This window comes from Bos mutus, chromosome 3, assembly GCF_027580195.1.
Source record: "Bos mutus isolate GX-2022 chromosome 3, NWIPB_WYAK_1.1, whole genome shotgun sequence".
NCBI classification, from domain to species: Eukaryota; Metazoa; Chordata; class Mammalia; order Artiodactyla; family Bovidae; genus Bos; species Bos mutus.
In genome coordinates, this window is record NC_091619.1 from 12,023,793 (window position 1) to 12,041,231 (window position 17,439).

Genomic DNA, 17,439 nt, shown 5'->3' on the forward strand with positions numbered 1-17,439 from the left:
GAAGAATGCCCTCCTCAGAACACAGACCCGGGCAGGAGCCAAGCTGAGGACTGGTCAGCAAGGCAAGTGGGGCAAAGGAAGAGTTCAGGATGGGGGCAGCAAGTGAAGGGCAGCATGCCAGAAACGGGACCAGGTGTGTGCCTGTGCCGTGGGGGTAGGAGAGCAGGGACTAAGAATGTGACTTGACAGGGAGTCCCCTGGCAAGTCTGGTGGTTGGGATTCAGCAATTCCACTACTGTAGCTCGGGTTCAGCTCCTGGTCAGGGAATTGAGATCCTACAAGCCATACAACCAAAAATATATAAAGAACACGACTTGCTCCATGCTCTTCTACGCTTTTTAATGTCCCTTTCCAGGACCTAGCACTGTGATGACCATTCTTTCATCACTCTAGGTATAAGACCTTTAGGTACAGGCCATCCTAGGACTGGAGATTCAGGAGTATATAAGACTTCCTGCCCTCAGGGAGCTGACATTCTCACAGTGGAAGACAAATAATAACCAACAGATAAATAAATTGAGAGGATAACCTCATAATGTGACTCAGTTTTGTGAAAGAAAGAAACATGGTGATAGAGACGAATGAAAAAGCGCAGAGTAGGGAAGGTCTTCCTTAAGCAAGGCATGGTCAGAGAAAGTGACTGTGAGGAGATAATACCTGAGATAAGGGCAAGAGGGAGTAGGTATGCAAAACACCAAGGAGAGGGAGCAACCAGGAGCTCAGGGTGTTAGAAGAGCAGAAATGTGGCTGGAGATTATTTCAGAATGTTGGTGAGACCACAGGGGGCGTGGAAGGCAGCTCCCACACGGATCTCCAGTCCAAGGTAGGGAGTTTGGATTTCATTGTAAACTCAGTAGGAAACCAATAAAAGTTGTTTGGTTTTAAAAAAATTTGTTTATTTGTTAAGTTTCAAATTTATCAAAAGTTGTAAGAATAACACTATTAATCTTTATTCAAATCCATCTATTGTTAACATTTTACCCCATTTGCTATACCCTTTGTTCTCTATGTACATATTTTTCAGAAGCATTTCATTTGAGTATTGAGTCACATAAATCATGCCCTTTTACTCCCAAATACTTTACTCTGAATTCCCCAAGAATAACAATTCTCTTACGTAAGTAGAATATACTTATCATCTTTTACTGTCCATCTTCCAGTCTTGTCAGCTGACTCAATAATGTTCTTTAGCATTCTTTTTTTTGTATACAGCCCAGGTGTCCTCCAACAGGGGAGTGCTAAACAACCTACGGTATGTCCATACCATGGAACACTACTCAGCAACCACTGAGGCCAAACTACCGATACTCACAACAACCCAGATAACCCAGAGAGTCATGCTGAGTGAAAAACAATCTCAAAAGATTACAGTACTCTATTATTCGATCTATAAAAATTCCCAAAGTCACAAAATTATAGATATGAAGAACTGATTAGTGATTACCAGGGAAGGAAGTATGGGTGGGAGAGAAGTGGGGTGGCTGTAACGGCAACATGAGGGATCCTCGTGGTGATGAAAATATTATGTATCTTGATTGTATCAATATTAATATCCTGGTTGTGATATTATATTGTAGAGTTTTGCTTATGTTACTATGGGGGAAAACCAGGTAAAGGGTATATATTAATAGAATCTCTCCATATTATTGTTTTAGCCAAAAAGTTCATTTGAGTTTTCCCATAACACCTTATGGAAAAATCCAAATGAACTTTTTGGCCAACCCAATACTTCTTACAACTGTATGTAAATTTATGATCACCTCAAAAAGTTTAATTAAAGAAACTCAATGAGGCAGCAAAGTTTTATTGTATTCACTCACTTTGTTTATATTCAAAATATCCCCAGAATGCCTACTGTGGTGTAAGACACAGGAAAGGTGCTCAGTAGACCTTTGTTGAGTGAATAAATGAGAAAAGATTTGAGTTCCTTTATTCTACATCATAGAGCAGGTAGCTGGCAATAAAGGTTGTGACTAATCCCTAAATATCATCTATTAAATGTCATATGGAGAACTGGAATCTGGACTCCTAACTTCAAAGCTAAAATTTTCTTTTGATTGCACTGTTCTAACTCTTTTTTCATAGCATAGATGCTCTCTCTTAAACCTTTGTGTCCAAATACAGTTTCTTCCTTTCTTCTAAATATAGTTCCCTCCTTTCTTTTTTGCTAGCATATTATTTTTTCTCCTTTATCACTGCCACCTTCTTCCTTTTTCTAAATATAGTTCCTTCCTTTCTTTTTTGCTAGCATATTATTTTTTCTCCTTATCACTGCCACCTCCCTGAATAACTAGCCTACCCACCCCAGACATTTTCCTATCATTCACAGTAATCCTAATCGTCTACATCCCAGCTTGCATCTGTACCCCTTTCCCCAACCCCCACCCTTTCCCTTCAACAAAACCATTTTCTTAAAAATAGCCACCTGGCCTCTTTGTGCCATTATCTAAAGTTCATCCTTCTGCATGTCTCAGTGCCATGAGGACCTCGTTGACAATTCACTTTGAGATAATCATTTTACCTCTGGAAAACAAGTTATTCTTTTCCCTGGTAACATCCACATCCCTCACCAGTTCTGATTCTGGGCTTTAAGATTCTCCATTCCTTCATCTCGATTACAGGTCTACATTCTTCCTCTCAGTTCAGTGAGTCCCAGGCAATGTTAAGTTCTCTCACAGTCGGGATATCAAGTCCAGCATTCACTGCCTCCTCAAACCCTTTTAGGAAGAAGCCTACGGAAAAGCCTACTCTTGCCACTCTCTCTTCAGAAGGAGAGTGAGAGAAAGAACCATCGTTATAGGACTTACTGAACAGGTTATTCCAGGTCACATTTGTCTTTTCCTCAGACTCCATTGCCTGGAAAACAAGTACCCTGTGATGGTCTAGGTTTTTAAGCAATTCTTCACAGTAAAACGGAATTCCACAGCTTCCCTCTGCCAGATACCTGTAGTGAAAATGAGGCAACCTATTTATATCAAAGAACTATCTTTTAGGAAGGAAAAATATTTGAGTCTTCTCAATCACTCAAAAATAATCGCATTTCTTTCTCCATTTGTTTTGTTTTCCACTTTTAGGGATTGCCTTTGCTTTTTTTTCTTTCATTTTTGAAAATTACATAAGACAGTTAAATCTTTCCAAACTCAAAACTACGTAATAAGGTACACCCTCAGTCTTGCTTCCCTGCCTCACCTTATAAGTAACCATTTAAATTAGTTTCTGGCTTATCTTTTCAAGGTTTCTTTCAAAAACTATAGAAAATGCACATATATATTTCACCCCGTTCCTTAGGTTAAAAAACAGCACTTTGTACATAGTGCACACTAGGCTTCCCCTTGTTTCCCCTCAGTAGTGTATCCTGGTCATCCCTCTGTGTCAGTAGCGCTTTCTTATTTCTCTCTGTAGCTATGCAGGGCTCCACTTTGTGAATGCATCCAACTTCACTCTAACTGTCCTCTTAGAGACGGACATTTGGATTGTTTTCTGTCTTTCACTAGTATAAATAATGCCTCAATAAAAACTGTGTCCATATGTCACTTCATATTTTTGTCAATATATATACAATGTTGTATTATTTTCAGGTATGCAGCAAAGTGATTATATATACATATACACACACACATACGTATAACTGTGTTATATATATGTTCGGATTCTTTTCCCTTATAGGTTATTACAAAATTTTGAGTATAGTTCCCTGGAAATATATCTTTGAGACGCAGTCCTAGAATTAGGAAGGATAGATCAAAAGGTAATATATATATATAATAAATATATACATATTAAATAAATACAGAGATAAAGAGGGAGAGACAGGGAGTCAAAGGGAGAGAACACGGCAAATTTATGCCTGGTGTCTGAGACATTGCTTTTCCAGAAGCAAGATAACCTCATTATAAAGAACAGATGCCATGGTGAGTTGTAAACAGACAGCTAAGGAAGGGGCATTTCTATGTTGTTAAGGGGACTGCTGACAAGACCCAGTACAGGAGTCACTGAGAAGATATCAACATCTACCGTGACAAAGAACACCAGTACCAGACCATGTTATTACTGGGGACTAAGACCTGGCTCAGTTGTGGGTTGTGGTCTTTAATGTTCACCGATTTGCCTTTCGTGTCACTTGCCCATGACTGTGACGTTAGTCCCTGTAGGTTAGAGTTGAGTGTACCTGTACCCAGCTTGATGAAAGGGAAGCAAAACTCATGCCTCTAAGCAAAGCTGAACATGATGTAACAAGGACCATAACAAGACAAGGTGAGCAGCATCCATCCTACCAAGCATGTTCAATGGCCCCTTGAAAGGCGGGACCAGTGAGAACACTGAAATGGGTGCTTTCAGACACAACCTAAGGAATCTGATGAAGTTTGGACCTGGTGAATAAGTCAAGGCCTTAGGATAAATGGGTTACTCACGTGTCCAGTTCTTTGGGGATGCCCTTGACACTGAGGTCTAGGCAGACTTTGTTGAGGATGTCCTTAGGCTGCACAGGTCCCAGGGTGACATAGGTGGTGTTCCTGTTCTTCATTATGGCACTGGCAGCTGCACAGGGTGTGTTGACAAAGGGAGACAGGGACATGATGATGAAGATGGGAACAGACCGGATAAGCTTTTCCATGAAGGTCCAGGAGGCTGAATCGATAAACTGGCCCTCATCAATGATGAAAATAATCCTTTCCTCTTTCACTGTCTAAACCAGGTGAAGAAATAGAAAGAAAAGTGCTGTAGAACTTCAGGATTTTTTGTTTCTGTTTTGTTTTCTGGCTGCCCCGCCAGACTTGTGGGATCTCAGTTCCCGGACAAGGACTGAATATGGGCCATAGCAGTGAAAGCACCAAATCCAGTTAGATCACCGGGGAACTCCCATGACTTCAGTTTTTTATACATATGTATGGTATGCATGTGTTTCCACTGAGTTTTGCAAAGCTAAGTTAAATCTTTTCTTTCCAGTGTCTTTGTGATAATTTAGATTCTGTTAACTTGGAATTTGTGACCATTGGGACTGAACTGGCTGGAAGAAACTCATACTTGGTCAGATCTTTGTGACAAGATAATGTATAGGATAGATGGGTTGTAGTCAAGTTAAATACCCATTACATAAAAATAACTGAGATTTACTTCAAGTCATTCTAATTTATTGAAAAATGAAGGTCTCCTGGAAATACCTATTTGACATTTATTCAGCTAACATCTATTCAACACATCTTTACCAAGCACTCACTGGGCTGGGTGCTGGAGGCAAAGTGCTGAGAGGAATCGATCTGGTCTTTGCCCTGCCAGCAGTGTATGCTGTTCTAGCTTGAATGGCACCCCACTCCAGTACTCTTGCCTGGAAAATCCCATGGACGGAGGAGCCTGGTGGGCTGAAGTCCATGGGTTCACTAGGAGTCGGACACGACTGAGCGACTTCACTTTCACTTTTCACTTTCATGCATTGGAGAAGGAAATGACAACCCACTCCAGTGTTCTTGCCTGGAGAATCCCAGGGACGGGGGAGCCTGGTGGGCTGCCGTCTATGGGGTTGCACAGAGTCGGACACGACTGAAGCAACTTCGCAGCAGCAGCAGCTTGAGTTATAGCACGTTATACTTAAAAACAGATCAAGTGTCCTTTTTTCGTGTAGACTGCTTTTCCCTAACTAGTCTGAATTATTTATTTGCTCATTAAGCATTTACCGTGCATCCCTTAGAGTCAGGTGCTGTTCTAAGCACTGAGGATACAGTATTAGACAAAACATAGAGCTTACATTGTAGTGTGAGCCCTCGTGTAGTGGGCTCTATATTTCCACAGTGTAAGATATCTAAATGGAGGAAACTTTTCCCATTCTTGCTGCTCCAGACTGCTCTTGGCTTCTCTTGGTTCCCTCTGAGAAGTGATTGTTAAGCCATTCTTTCCCTCTATATGTTTTTATAAACCAAAGCAGTAAAGGGTACTTTCAAATTTCAGAAGATGATCATTCTAAAGTATTACATAGCCTGTTTTCTCACATACACACAGTAAGTCTCCTCTTACAGCCTCATTCTGTCACCAGATTGTACGCTCTTCACTGACTCTGAGAACATTTAATGAATAGAGGTTAGCATCCCATTGTTTTGTTTTGTATTTGACTATCATCTTTAAAACTCCTGTCTTTAAAAATATCATATGGGCAGATAGGAATGTGAGTTTTACTCATAGAATGGTCTTATCAGTGAATTATTTGTGAATTGAGGAGAGTAAAGCAAGAACCAAAACCCCCACATGAATTCAATAGTACATCATTGGCCCCAGCTTCCATAGGTTTAAAATAAGAAGATTGAAGACTCCCTGGGGGTCCAGCAGCTAAGACTCTCTGTTCCCAATGCAAGGGGCCCAGGTTTGATCCTTGGTCAGGGAACTAGATCCCACTTGCCACAACTGTAAGATCCTGCATGCCACAGTGAAGACTGATGATCCTGTGTGCTGCAAGTAAGACTCAGAACAGCCACATAAATTTAAAAAATTTTTAAATAGATTGAATTGGGTCATATCTAATGTGAATAAAAGCCAACATTTACACTGCACCTACTGTGTTCCCAGCAATGTGTGATGCACTTCCATAAATTAATTCATTTAAAATCTTCATAATGTTTACAGAGGTGGCACTATTGAATCTATTTACTGAGAAAATTAAGGCACAGAGAAATTAAGCCACTTGCCCAAGATCACACTGATAGTAAATGATCCAAAGACTGTCATCATAGCACTGAGTCAAAGCACAGCTTTAGTCACAGTTTCCAACTAGATCTGTATCAGAACCACTGAGGAATTTTAAAAACAAACTAAACAGATTCCTAGGCCCAAACCAAGCCTTTTTCAATTTCAGGTAGAACTCATAAATACATATATTTTATCAAGCTTCCTGGATATTTGTGATGCAAACAGTCCTCAAAATCTGACATTTAGAAATTACTGATATGGCCTTATTTGCCTGCAGTGGAAAAGGAGGAATTTCTATTGTACATTTATTGCCACAAACTTGAATTGTTTATTGTGTGCCAAACATTCTTCTGGTCAATAGCGATACGAAAATGAATAAGAGGCTCCCTCTCCTTAAGAAGTCCACAATGTCCTGAGGGAGAGAGACACAGATTGAAGTAGCAAATTGCAATACAGTATGGAAAACATAATAAGAAGTATGTTCACAGTGTCACAGAAGCACAGTGGGAGAGGAATTAGTCATGCCTTGTGATCTGGGGGAGTTCTCAACTGAAGAGGTGACACTGAACGATGAGTAGCATTTCTCCAAGGTTAAAAAAAAGTCTTTTAGCTTTTATCTCTTAGTATTGAGAATTGTTTGACTGGTACAAAGCAGAGGTTGGAGCAATTTGCATACACCCTGGCAGTTATATGGAGGATGAATTGCAGTGGAGAGGTATACTGCACAGAGATTAGCTGGAAAGCTATAGTAATAGAAGAGAAAGAGCCTGAACTATAGTGGGGAACACAGGATGGATGGGTTCTAGAGTCGGTCTGAGGTAGACATGTAGGACTTGGCAACTGAGTAGATGCAGAAGATGTGGCAAATAGTGAGGAAGGTAGCAAAGATAACTTGAATGATGTGTGAATGAACTTGTTATTAACTAAATCAAAGGTCAGGATCAGGATGAGGAAGATAGGGTACTGAAGTAGGGGGGAAAAATGAATTTAGTGTTAGACACTGAACTGAGTATGATTCCCCACATCCAAGTGGAATACACAGAAGGTTCTTCGAAACATGGTTCTGGTGCTTACAAGAGAGCTAGGGAATGGGATATAAAGTTGGTGATCAACCGCATATAATGGACAGTCATGATATTACTCAGAGAGAAACAGTTAACATTGGCTGAGTGGCTTCAGTGAAAAAGATTCTATTCTGTTTTACACATAATCTAGTCATTTAAACCTTATAACCCTGTGAGCTGGGTACTATTATTTCTTCACTTTATAGAAGATAAAGTAAAAGCACGGACAGGTTGAGTCATTTGGTCAAGCTTACCTAGGTAGCAAATAATAGGCTTAAGGGCTCAAGCTCTTGTAGTCTGACTCCAGAGCCTGTATACATAAATGGTTTGATAGATCGCTTTTTACACAGAGGGAGGGAAAAAAACAAGGACTGGTTTTAAGATGAGGCCGAACTCCCAGGAGTAATGTTAAAGGACTCCTTTCAAATACAACTAAATTCTGAATAGACTCTCACCTTGGGGTTTCGAAGGATGGAGGAGAATGAAACACTTTGGGTTAAAGCTTTCACATAATTCACAGCTTCTTGTCTTTGGAATCTGAACTCTTGAGACAACCTGGCTTTGCGATAGGATGCCCAGTTTCTCCCCTCCCCTCCATTATTTGACCCATAAACGCTCTTACTTGCTCCAAGATCTTCATAAACAACGCCTCCAACTGCTTTTGCTTTCTCATGGTGCTCATCTTGGAAACCTCCCGTGAAATAGGGAACTAGATAAAAAATTATAAGAATATTGAGTACTGGGAAACAGCAGAGGGAACTACTAGTTTGTGTCTTTGGCAGTTCACTTTACTGTTCTGTGCCTTAAAATCCTCGTATGTTAGATAATTCATAACATCTCTTTCAGCTCTAATACTCTATGTCATTGAATCTAATAGATATGAGAAAAAATAGGGCACACTCTTATCTTTGCATTGGCAATCACCTTTGGGAGCAGAGGGATTTTGTGCCCTTGACTAGCTAGTATAGTATACCTAGGATGGGAAGATGAGGGGGAAAAAAAAGAATCAGCAGATGGTTATTTGGATTATCTTGAGTCTGGTACCAATATATCTTAGGAAGGTGGGTGCTCATTCAAGGATTGGGAGCCATTTCCTTACCACCTTGGATGCCCTAGATGAGAAAAGGAAAGGATCATAAAAGCCAAAGAGATGCGGTGTCATAAAGCATGACAGAGGGGTGGCCTCACCTGCCCCTTCACAATTTCTCACGGGAGTCTAAACACCAGCTCGTTACCTGCACATGGAAAATGTCATTAAGAAGACAATGGAACTTTTCATCCAACAGTGACTTGACTTTATTTTGAAGGTTAGTCTGTCGTTCTTTATAATGTTTGCAAGTATCCAGACCTAGTACATTGGCCATGAGTATCTGGATGGTATAAAAATTTTGATTGAAGCTGATCTTAGTCAACACGATAGCAATAGTCCTGTTTATAAGAAAGTCAGGAATCAGAGAGAGTTTTTAAATATATTTTTTGGGGAGGGGGAAATTTGGACACAGACAACACACATGGAGAATATCATGTGAAAATGGAGGCAGAGATTGGGGTAGTGATTCCATAAGCCAACAAATACCAGTGATCGCCAGCAAGTCACCAGAAGCTGGGAAAGAGGGACAAAACAGATTGTCCCTCACAGCTGATGGAAGGAACCAACTTTACGACACCAGGATCTTAGACTTCTATCCTCCTATATACAGAGACAATATACTTCTGTTGGTTAAGCCATCTAGTTTGTGGTGCTTTGTCTCAGTAGCTCTAGCAAACTAACATAGCACTCAGGTACTATAAGGACTCAGTAAGTGATGGAATAAATAACATGTCTTCTGGTTATTTTGAATTATTCCCTCAGCACTGTTAAATACATTTAAAAACTAGTCTCTCTCAGGCCTGACATTTAAAGAGAGTAGAAACACAGCTAAAACTAAGACTAATAAGAATTTTCCCTTTAAAACCTTTATGTTAAATGGTGAGAGGGTGTGTGACACAATTACCATTGTCTTGGTTATCATCACTGTTATTGAATACCACACTGTTCACCTCCATGAGACAGGTTGTTCCAAAGACAGCCCTCATGACATTCCTTCTTTGAAAAGAGACAAATAGCAAGAGGCAAGTACATTAGCTCTGCCTTTCAAAGGAAAATCCAGAGGCCTTCCATTCTCTAACCACATTCTCAGGGCTCAATGGTTTGAGCTAGTGATTCCTACAGTGTCAACTACAGGATAAACTTATGTATTTGCTTCAGACCAAATGTAGCTTCAGTTTCATCATCTATACCAGTTGTTCTCAAACTGTCTGAGCATTAGGAAACTTAAAATATCAATATCCAAGCTCTTCCAGGCATTAAATTAGGATCTCAAGGGGTCAACCCAGCTTTTTATTTTCTTACTTCAATATGTTTCTCATTAATTAATTATTAATGTAAGGGGCATGATATCCAATAATAACTGATAGATTGTGGGTAGTTTATAAGAGGCAACCTATATAAAGGAGAGGAACATTAAAACAAATGAAATTCTTAAGGATGTCAGGATTCTCTGGATCCACAAAAAAGTGGTCATTGCATGACACTCACCTGTGGTTCTCACCTTGGGCCAGGTACTCAATTTCCACAAGTATCTGACTTTTTCCATATCCCGATATTCCTTCGTACATCAGGACTTGACTGCAGTTAGACATCAAAAATTTCTTCATAGTACACATGAAGTATTTGATCTCCTCCTCACGTCCTGTTATTTTTGTTTTTCAAAAAGGGAGCAAACCCAGTCAACATAAAATTGTCTAGAGATATAAAAAAGCACACAGTGACACTGCTTCTAAGAATACCTTTGGAATTTCCATGGCATTGTTCATGGAGTTTCTTTAGGTCCTGTGCACTTTAAAATTTTTTAAATATCTTCAGTTAGAACTTTACAGTTAGTAGTGTGGTTTTACAGGTTTGTTTGTTTTTTTGTTTGTTTGTTTGTTTTGGTTTGGTTTTTTGATGCCCATAAGCTGTGAGGGAAAGGATTCTTATAATGTTCACTATGATGTCAATTTAATTTTAGTGTAGCAAACTGAGATTTGCTTAGAATATACAAGCAGGAATTAAATCAGGGTTATCTGACCCTAATGCTTGTTTTCTTTTCCTTTTTCTATTTTTTCTATAACACATTAGAAATAACTACAGCTTATCACATTAAGAAATCAATTTATAAAGTTAAGGTTCTCATGTTGTACAGGATGGATAAAATATTTTTACTTTTAATTCTGTGAAGGAAACTTACTTTTGTAAATGAGAAACTATATTTATTCAGGGCTACAAGAGGAGTTACCAGTGATAAAAAAAAAAAAAAACTCAATTTGTTTTTTAAAAAACCTCATATACATGATTAATCATAAGAACAACATAAATTCTTTTTTTTTTAATTTTATTTTTAAACTTTACAATATGGTGTTAGTTTGGATTTGGGAGAATGGCATTGAAGCATGTATAATATCATGTATGAAACGAGTCGCCAGTCCAGAACAACATAAATTCTTAAAAATAAATTATACCATTTTTCTGATTATAAAACTAACATAATCTCACTGTAGAAAATACAGAAAAATTAGAAAAAGAAAAAAGGAAAATAAGTCACCTGGGGTTACAACCCTATCATTCTTATTTTTCTTATGTTTTTAAATATGAGTAACAGGATACCATGACTGAAATCTCAAACTCAGCCTACCATCTTTGAAACCACAGTGGATAGAAGGAGTCACAGAAACGTGTTGCTGTTGTTCAGTTGCTCAGTCTTGTCCGATTCTTTGCGACCCCACAGATTGCAGCACACCACTCTTGCCTGTCCATCACCAACTCCTGGAGATTGCTCAAACTCAAGTCCATCAAGTTGATGACGCCATCCAACCATCTCGTCCTCTGTCATCCCCTTCTCCTCCTGCCTTCAATCCTTCCCAGCATCAGGGTCTTTTTCTAATGAGTCAGTTCTTTCCATCAGGTGGCAAAGCCGATGGAGCTTCAGCTTCAGCATCAGTCCTTCCAATGAATGTTCAGGATTGATGTCCTTTAGGATTGACTGGTTTGATCTCCTTGCAGTCCAAGGGACTCTCAAGAGTCTTCTCCAACACCACAGTTCAAAAGCATTAATTCTTCAGCGCTCAGCCTTCTTTATGGTCCAGCTCTCACATTCATACATGACTATTGGAAAAACCATAGCCTTGACTAGACAGATCTTTGTTGGCAAAGTAATGTCTCTGCTATTTAATATACTGTCTAGGTTGCTCATAGCTTTTCTTCCAAGGAGCAAGCATCTTTTAATTTCATGGCTACAGTCACCATCTCCAGTGATTTTGGAGCCCAAGGAAATAAAGCCTGTCACTGTTCCCATTGCTTCCCCATCTATTTGCCACGAAGTGATGGGACTGGATGCCATGATCTTAGTTTTCTGAATGTTGAGTTTTAAGCCAGCGTTTTCACTCTCTTCTTTTACTTTAATCAAAAGGCTCTTCAGTTCCTCTTTGCTTTCTGCCATAAGGGAGATGTCATCTGCATATCTGAGGTTATTAATATTTTCTGGGCAATCTTGATTCTAGCTTGTGCTTCATCAAGTCCAGCATTTCGCATGATGTACTCTGCTTTTAAGTTAAATAAGCAGAGTGACAATAGACAACCTTGACGTACTCTTTTTCCAATTTTGAACCAGTCCATTGTTCCATGTCCAGTTCTAGCTGTTGCTTCTTGACCTATATACAGGTTTTTCAGAAGGCAGGTAAGGTGGTCTGGTATTCCCATTTTTTAAAGAAGTTTCCACAGTTTGTTGTGATCCACAGAGTCAAAGGCTTTAGTGGAGGCAATGAAGCACAAGTAGATGTTTTTCCAGAATTCTTTTGCTTTTCCTATGATCCAATGGATGTTGGCAATTTGATCTCTGGTTCCTCTTCCTTTTCTAAATCTAGCTTGAATGTCTGAAAGTTCTCTGTTCATGAAGCCTTACTTGAAGAATTTTGAGCCTCACTTTGCTAGAGTATGACATGAGTGCAATTGTGTGGTAGTTTGAACACTCTTTGGCATTGTCCTTCTTTGGGATTGGAATGAAAATTTTTCACCTTTTCCAGTCCTGTGGCCACTGCTGAGTTTTCCAAATTTGCTGGTATATTGAGTGCAGCACTTTCACAGCCTCATTTTTTAGGACTGAAACAGCTGAGCTGGAATTCCACTAGCTTTGTTCACAATGATGCTTCCTAAGGCCCACTTGACTTCACACTCCAGGATGTCTGGTTCTAGGTGAGTGATCACACCATTATGGTTATCTGGGTCATGAAGATATTTTTTGTATAGTTCTTCTGTTATTCTTGTCACCTCTTCGTAATATATTCTGCTTCTGTTAGGTCCATACTGTTTCTGTCCTTTATTGTGCCCATCTTTGCATGAAATATTGCCTTAGTATCTCTAATTTTCTTGAAGAGGTCTCTAGTCTTTCCCATTCTATTGTTTTCCTCTATTTCTTTGCACTGATCACTTAGAAGTCTTTCTCATCTCTCCTTCTGTTCTTTGGAACTCTGTGTTCAAATGGGTATATCTTTCCTTTTTTCTTTGCCTTTTTCTTCTTTTCTCAGCTATTTGTAAGGCCTCCTCAAACAACCATTTTGCCTTTTTGCATTTCTCTTTCCTGAGGATGGTTTTGATTACTGCCTTCTGTACAATGTCACAAACCTCTATCTTCATAGTTCTTCAGGCACTATCAGATCTAATCTGTTGAATCTATTTGTGACTTCCACTGTAGAATCATAAGGGATTTGATTTAGGTCATACCTGAATGATCTGTTCATGGGATTCTCAAGGCAAGATAATTGAAGTGGTTTGCCATTCACTTCTCCAGTGGAAAATTCTGAAAGAGATGGGAATACCAGACCACCTGACCTGCCTCTTGAGAAATCTGTATGCAGGTCAGGAAGCAACAGTTAGAACTGGACATGGAACAACAGACTGGTTCCAAATAGGAAAAGGAGTACATCAAGGCTGCATGTTGTCACCCTGCTTTTTTAACTTATATGCAGAGTACATCATGAGAAACACTGGGCTAGATGAAGCACAAGCTGGAATCAAGATTGCCAGGAGAAATATCAATAACCTCAGATATGCAGATGACACTACCCTTATGGCAGAAAGTGAAGAAGAACTAAAGAGCCTCTTGATGAAAGTGAAAGTGGAGAGTGAAAAAAAGTTGGCTTAAAGCTCAACATTCAGAAAACTAAGACAATGGTGTCCGGTCCCATCACTTCATGGCAAATAGATGGGGAAACAGTGGAAACAGTGGCTGACTTTATTTTCTTGGGCTTCAGAATCACTGGAGATGGTGACTATAGCCATGAAATCAAAAGATGCTTACTCCTTGGATGGAAAGTTATGACCAACCTAGATAGCATATTAAAAAGAAGAGACATTACTTTGCCAAAAAAGGACCATCTAGTCAAGGTTCGGTTTTTCCGAAGTCATGTATGGATGTGAGAGTTGGACTATAAAGAAAGCTGAGCACTGAAGAATTGATGCTTTTGAACTGTGGTGTTGGAGAAGACTCTTGAGAGTCCCTTGGACAGCAAGGAGATCCAACCAGTCCATTCTAAAGGAGATCAGTCCTGGGTGTTCACTGGAAGGACTGATGTTGAAGCTGAAACTCTAATACTTTGGCCGCCTGATGTGAAGAGCTGACTCACTGGAAAAGACCCTGATGCTGGGAAAGACTGAAGGCAGGAGGAGAAGTGGACGACAGATGATGAGATGGTTGGATGGCCTCACCGACTCAATGGACATGAGTTTGATAAACTCCAGGAGCTGGTGATGGGCAGGGAGGCTTGGCGTACTGCAGTCCATGGAATCGCAGAGAGTCGGATACAACTGAGCAACTGAACTGAACCGAATGGTTTAATGGTTTTCTCTACTTTGTTCAATTTAAATCTGAATTTTACAATAAGGAATTCATGATCTGAGCAACAGTAAGCTCCTGATGTTGTTTTAGCTGCTTGTATAGAGTTTCTCCATCCTCAGCTGCAAATAATAGAATCAACCTGATTTCAGTATTGACCATCTGGTGATGTCCATGTGTAGAGCCATCTCTTGTGTTGCTGGAAGAGGGTGTTTGCTATGACACATGCATCCTCTTGGCAAAACTGTTAGCCTTTGTCCTGCTTCATTTTGTATTCCAAGGCCAAACTTGCCTGTTACTTCTGGTATCTCTTGTCTTCCTACATTTGCATTCCAGTTCCCTATGATGAAAAGGACATCTTTTTTGGTGTTAGTTCTAGAAGGTCTCATAGGTCTTCATAGAACCGTTCAACTTCAGCTTCTTTGGCATTAGTGGTTGGGGCATAGATGGGGATTACTGTTATATTGAACGGTTTGCCTTGGAAATGAACAGAGATCATTCCATCACTTTTGAGACTGCACCCAAGTACTGCATTTTGAACTCTTTTGCTGATTCTGAGGGCTACTCCATATCTTCTAAGGGATTCTTGCCCACAGTAGTAGATACAATGGTCATCTGAATTAAATTTGCCCATTCCGGTCCATTTTAGTTCACTGATTCCTAAAATTTTTGATGTTCACTCTTGCCTTCTCCTGTTTGACCACTTCCAATTTATCTTGATAGACCTAATGTGCAATATTGTTCTTTACAGCATCGGACTTTACTTTCACTACCAGACAGATCCACATCTGGGCGTTGTTTCCACGTTGGTTTAGCCTCTTCATTCCTCTGGAGCTTTTTCTTCACTCTTCTCCAGTAGCATATTGGGCATGTACTGACCTGGGGAGTTCATCTTTCAGTGTCATATATTTTTCCCTTTCATACTGTTCATGGGGTTCTCAAGGCAAGAATGCTGAAGTGGTTTGCCATTCCCTTCTCCAGTGAACCATGTAGGCCAATCAAAACTCTCCACCATGACCTGTCCATGTCAAGTTTAGCCCCATGGTGGCCCTATACAGCATGGCTCATAGCTTCATTGAGTTAGACAAGGCTGTGATCCATGTGATCAGTTTGGTTAGTTTTCTGTGATTCTGGTCTTCATTCTATCTGCCCTCTGATGGAGAAGGATAAGAGGCTTATGGAAGTTTCCTGATTGGAGGGACTGGCTGAGGGGCAAACTGGGTCTTGCTCTAACATGTGGGGCCTTGCTTGGTAAATCTTTACTCCAATTTTCTGCTGATGGGTGGGGCTATGTTCCCTCCCTGCAGTTTGGCCTGAGGCCAAACTATGGTAGGGGTAATGGTGGTAATGGCAACCTCCTTCAAAAGGACTTATGTCAGTATACTCCTGCTCCCAGGACTGTTGGAGTCAGTGCCCCTGACCCTGCAGCAGGCCACTGTCGACCCATGCCTCCGCTGGAGACTCCTGGACAGTTATAGGCAAGTCTGGCTCAGTCTCTTGTGGGGTTGTTCTGTCAAAAGAGCTAGAGAACAAATAAGGGCTGACTCTTCCTTCTTTGATGGACTGATTACTGTGGAGTGCCCCCTTTTTTTTTTTTCCCCATTGATAGAGTAAATATATATCCAAGTGTTATTTAAAATCTATTGAAAACCAAGACCACTACTCTAAGTTTAGAATTTCATACAAAGAAGCTTACATGTTTATTTGGTAATGTAAATTTCTGGGTAAGATTTAGTGAGAACTACTCTGTAGACCATCCTGCTTCTTTTAGATGAAACATTTCCTTTCTGAAAATGCATTTGAATTTGGTTTTGTGAGATGTGTAGTGCTCTTCTTTGGCCTAAAGTTTACACAAGAACTCAGACGATCAGGCCCAGAAGGCCGCAGAGCAGACTCTTCCAGCTTTTTGTGCTCTATTTGTACACAACATATAGAGGTAAGAACTCCTGAATTCCTTCTTTAGTTGGGTTCTGAAACGAGTTTAACCTCTTGACTTGAATTATGCCTTATTTCTATTTAAACAAGGTCCTACTATCTGAAAGTATTGTATGCATTTTTGACCCTTGAAAAAACATTTTTTGTTCATGTTAGTTTTGTTGTCAGTGTGCATATAGAAGTTCTTGTACAGGAGCTCTTCTAAGAGTACTTTCCATGCTGCTAACCTCAGACAGTCTGTTTTTGCTTACAGCTTTAAGGAATGATATATAGGCCTGATTTTTATCTTATTCTGGTGAAATCAGGGCAAAAAGGCAACTAGACCAGACTGCAAAATATATACATATTATACCAATGTGTTCTAGTATGTCCGTCATACTGAGTCCTCGATCTTGGAGAAAGGGGGTTAGGATTTCCATTTGCTATCAATCATGATCACAAGCATATCCTAGGATGGAAAGTAAGGCCTTGGAGAAAGGTGAGAGTAGACACTCCTCCTTTCTAGCCTTCAGGAGTTTGTGGATCTGGACTTGGAAGCAATGCATGCATACTCTGAAAACTACCTGAATGCACTGAAAGTGAGGCATTACTGCTGGTTTGGGTGCTCTTTGCTGTTCTGGAACTGTTGCCTTCTTTTAGACTATGCTGACATCAAGATTCTGTCCTAATACCACCCCCACCAGTGTGGGGCAGAGCCTCCTCTTAATTGCCCTAACACAGGTATGACCAGGATTTAATTTATAATGATACTTTTAAGTATGCTCAGGTCTAACAGAAGGAAATTACAAACCATTATTCCTTCTGACAGAAGGAAACTACAAGCCATTATTAGAAACGGCTGCTTTCAGAATCCACAG

General features: G+C 40.0%; 1 protein-coding gene across 1 annotated transcript in view; it reads right to left on the reverse strand.

Moving 5' to 3' along the window:
• ADCY10 (adenylate cyclase 10) overlaps positions 1-17,439 on the reverse strand; it is an 81,435-nt gene that overhangs the window by 36,046 nt on the left and 27,950 nt on the right. The window contains exons 13-17 of the mRNA XM_005896960.2: positions 10,318-10,471; positions 8,975-9,167; positions 8,362-8,448; positions 4,413-4,687; positions 2,808-2,944 (exon numbers count right to left, since the gene is read on the reverse strand). Coding sequence (XP_005897022.1) covers positions 2,808-2,944; positions 4,413-4,687; positions 8,362-8,448; positions 8,975-9,167; positions 10,318-10,471 — 846 coding nt within the window. The remainder of the gene's footprint in view (positions 1-2,807; positions 2,945-4,412; positions 4,688-8,361; positions 8,449-8,974; positions 9,168-10,317; positions 10,472-17,439) is intronic.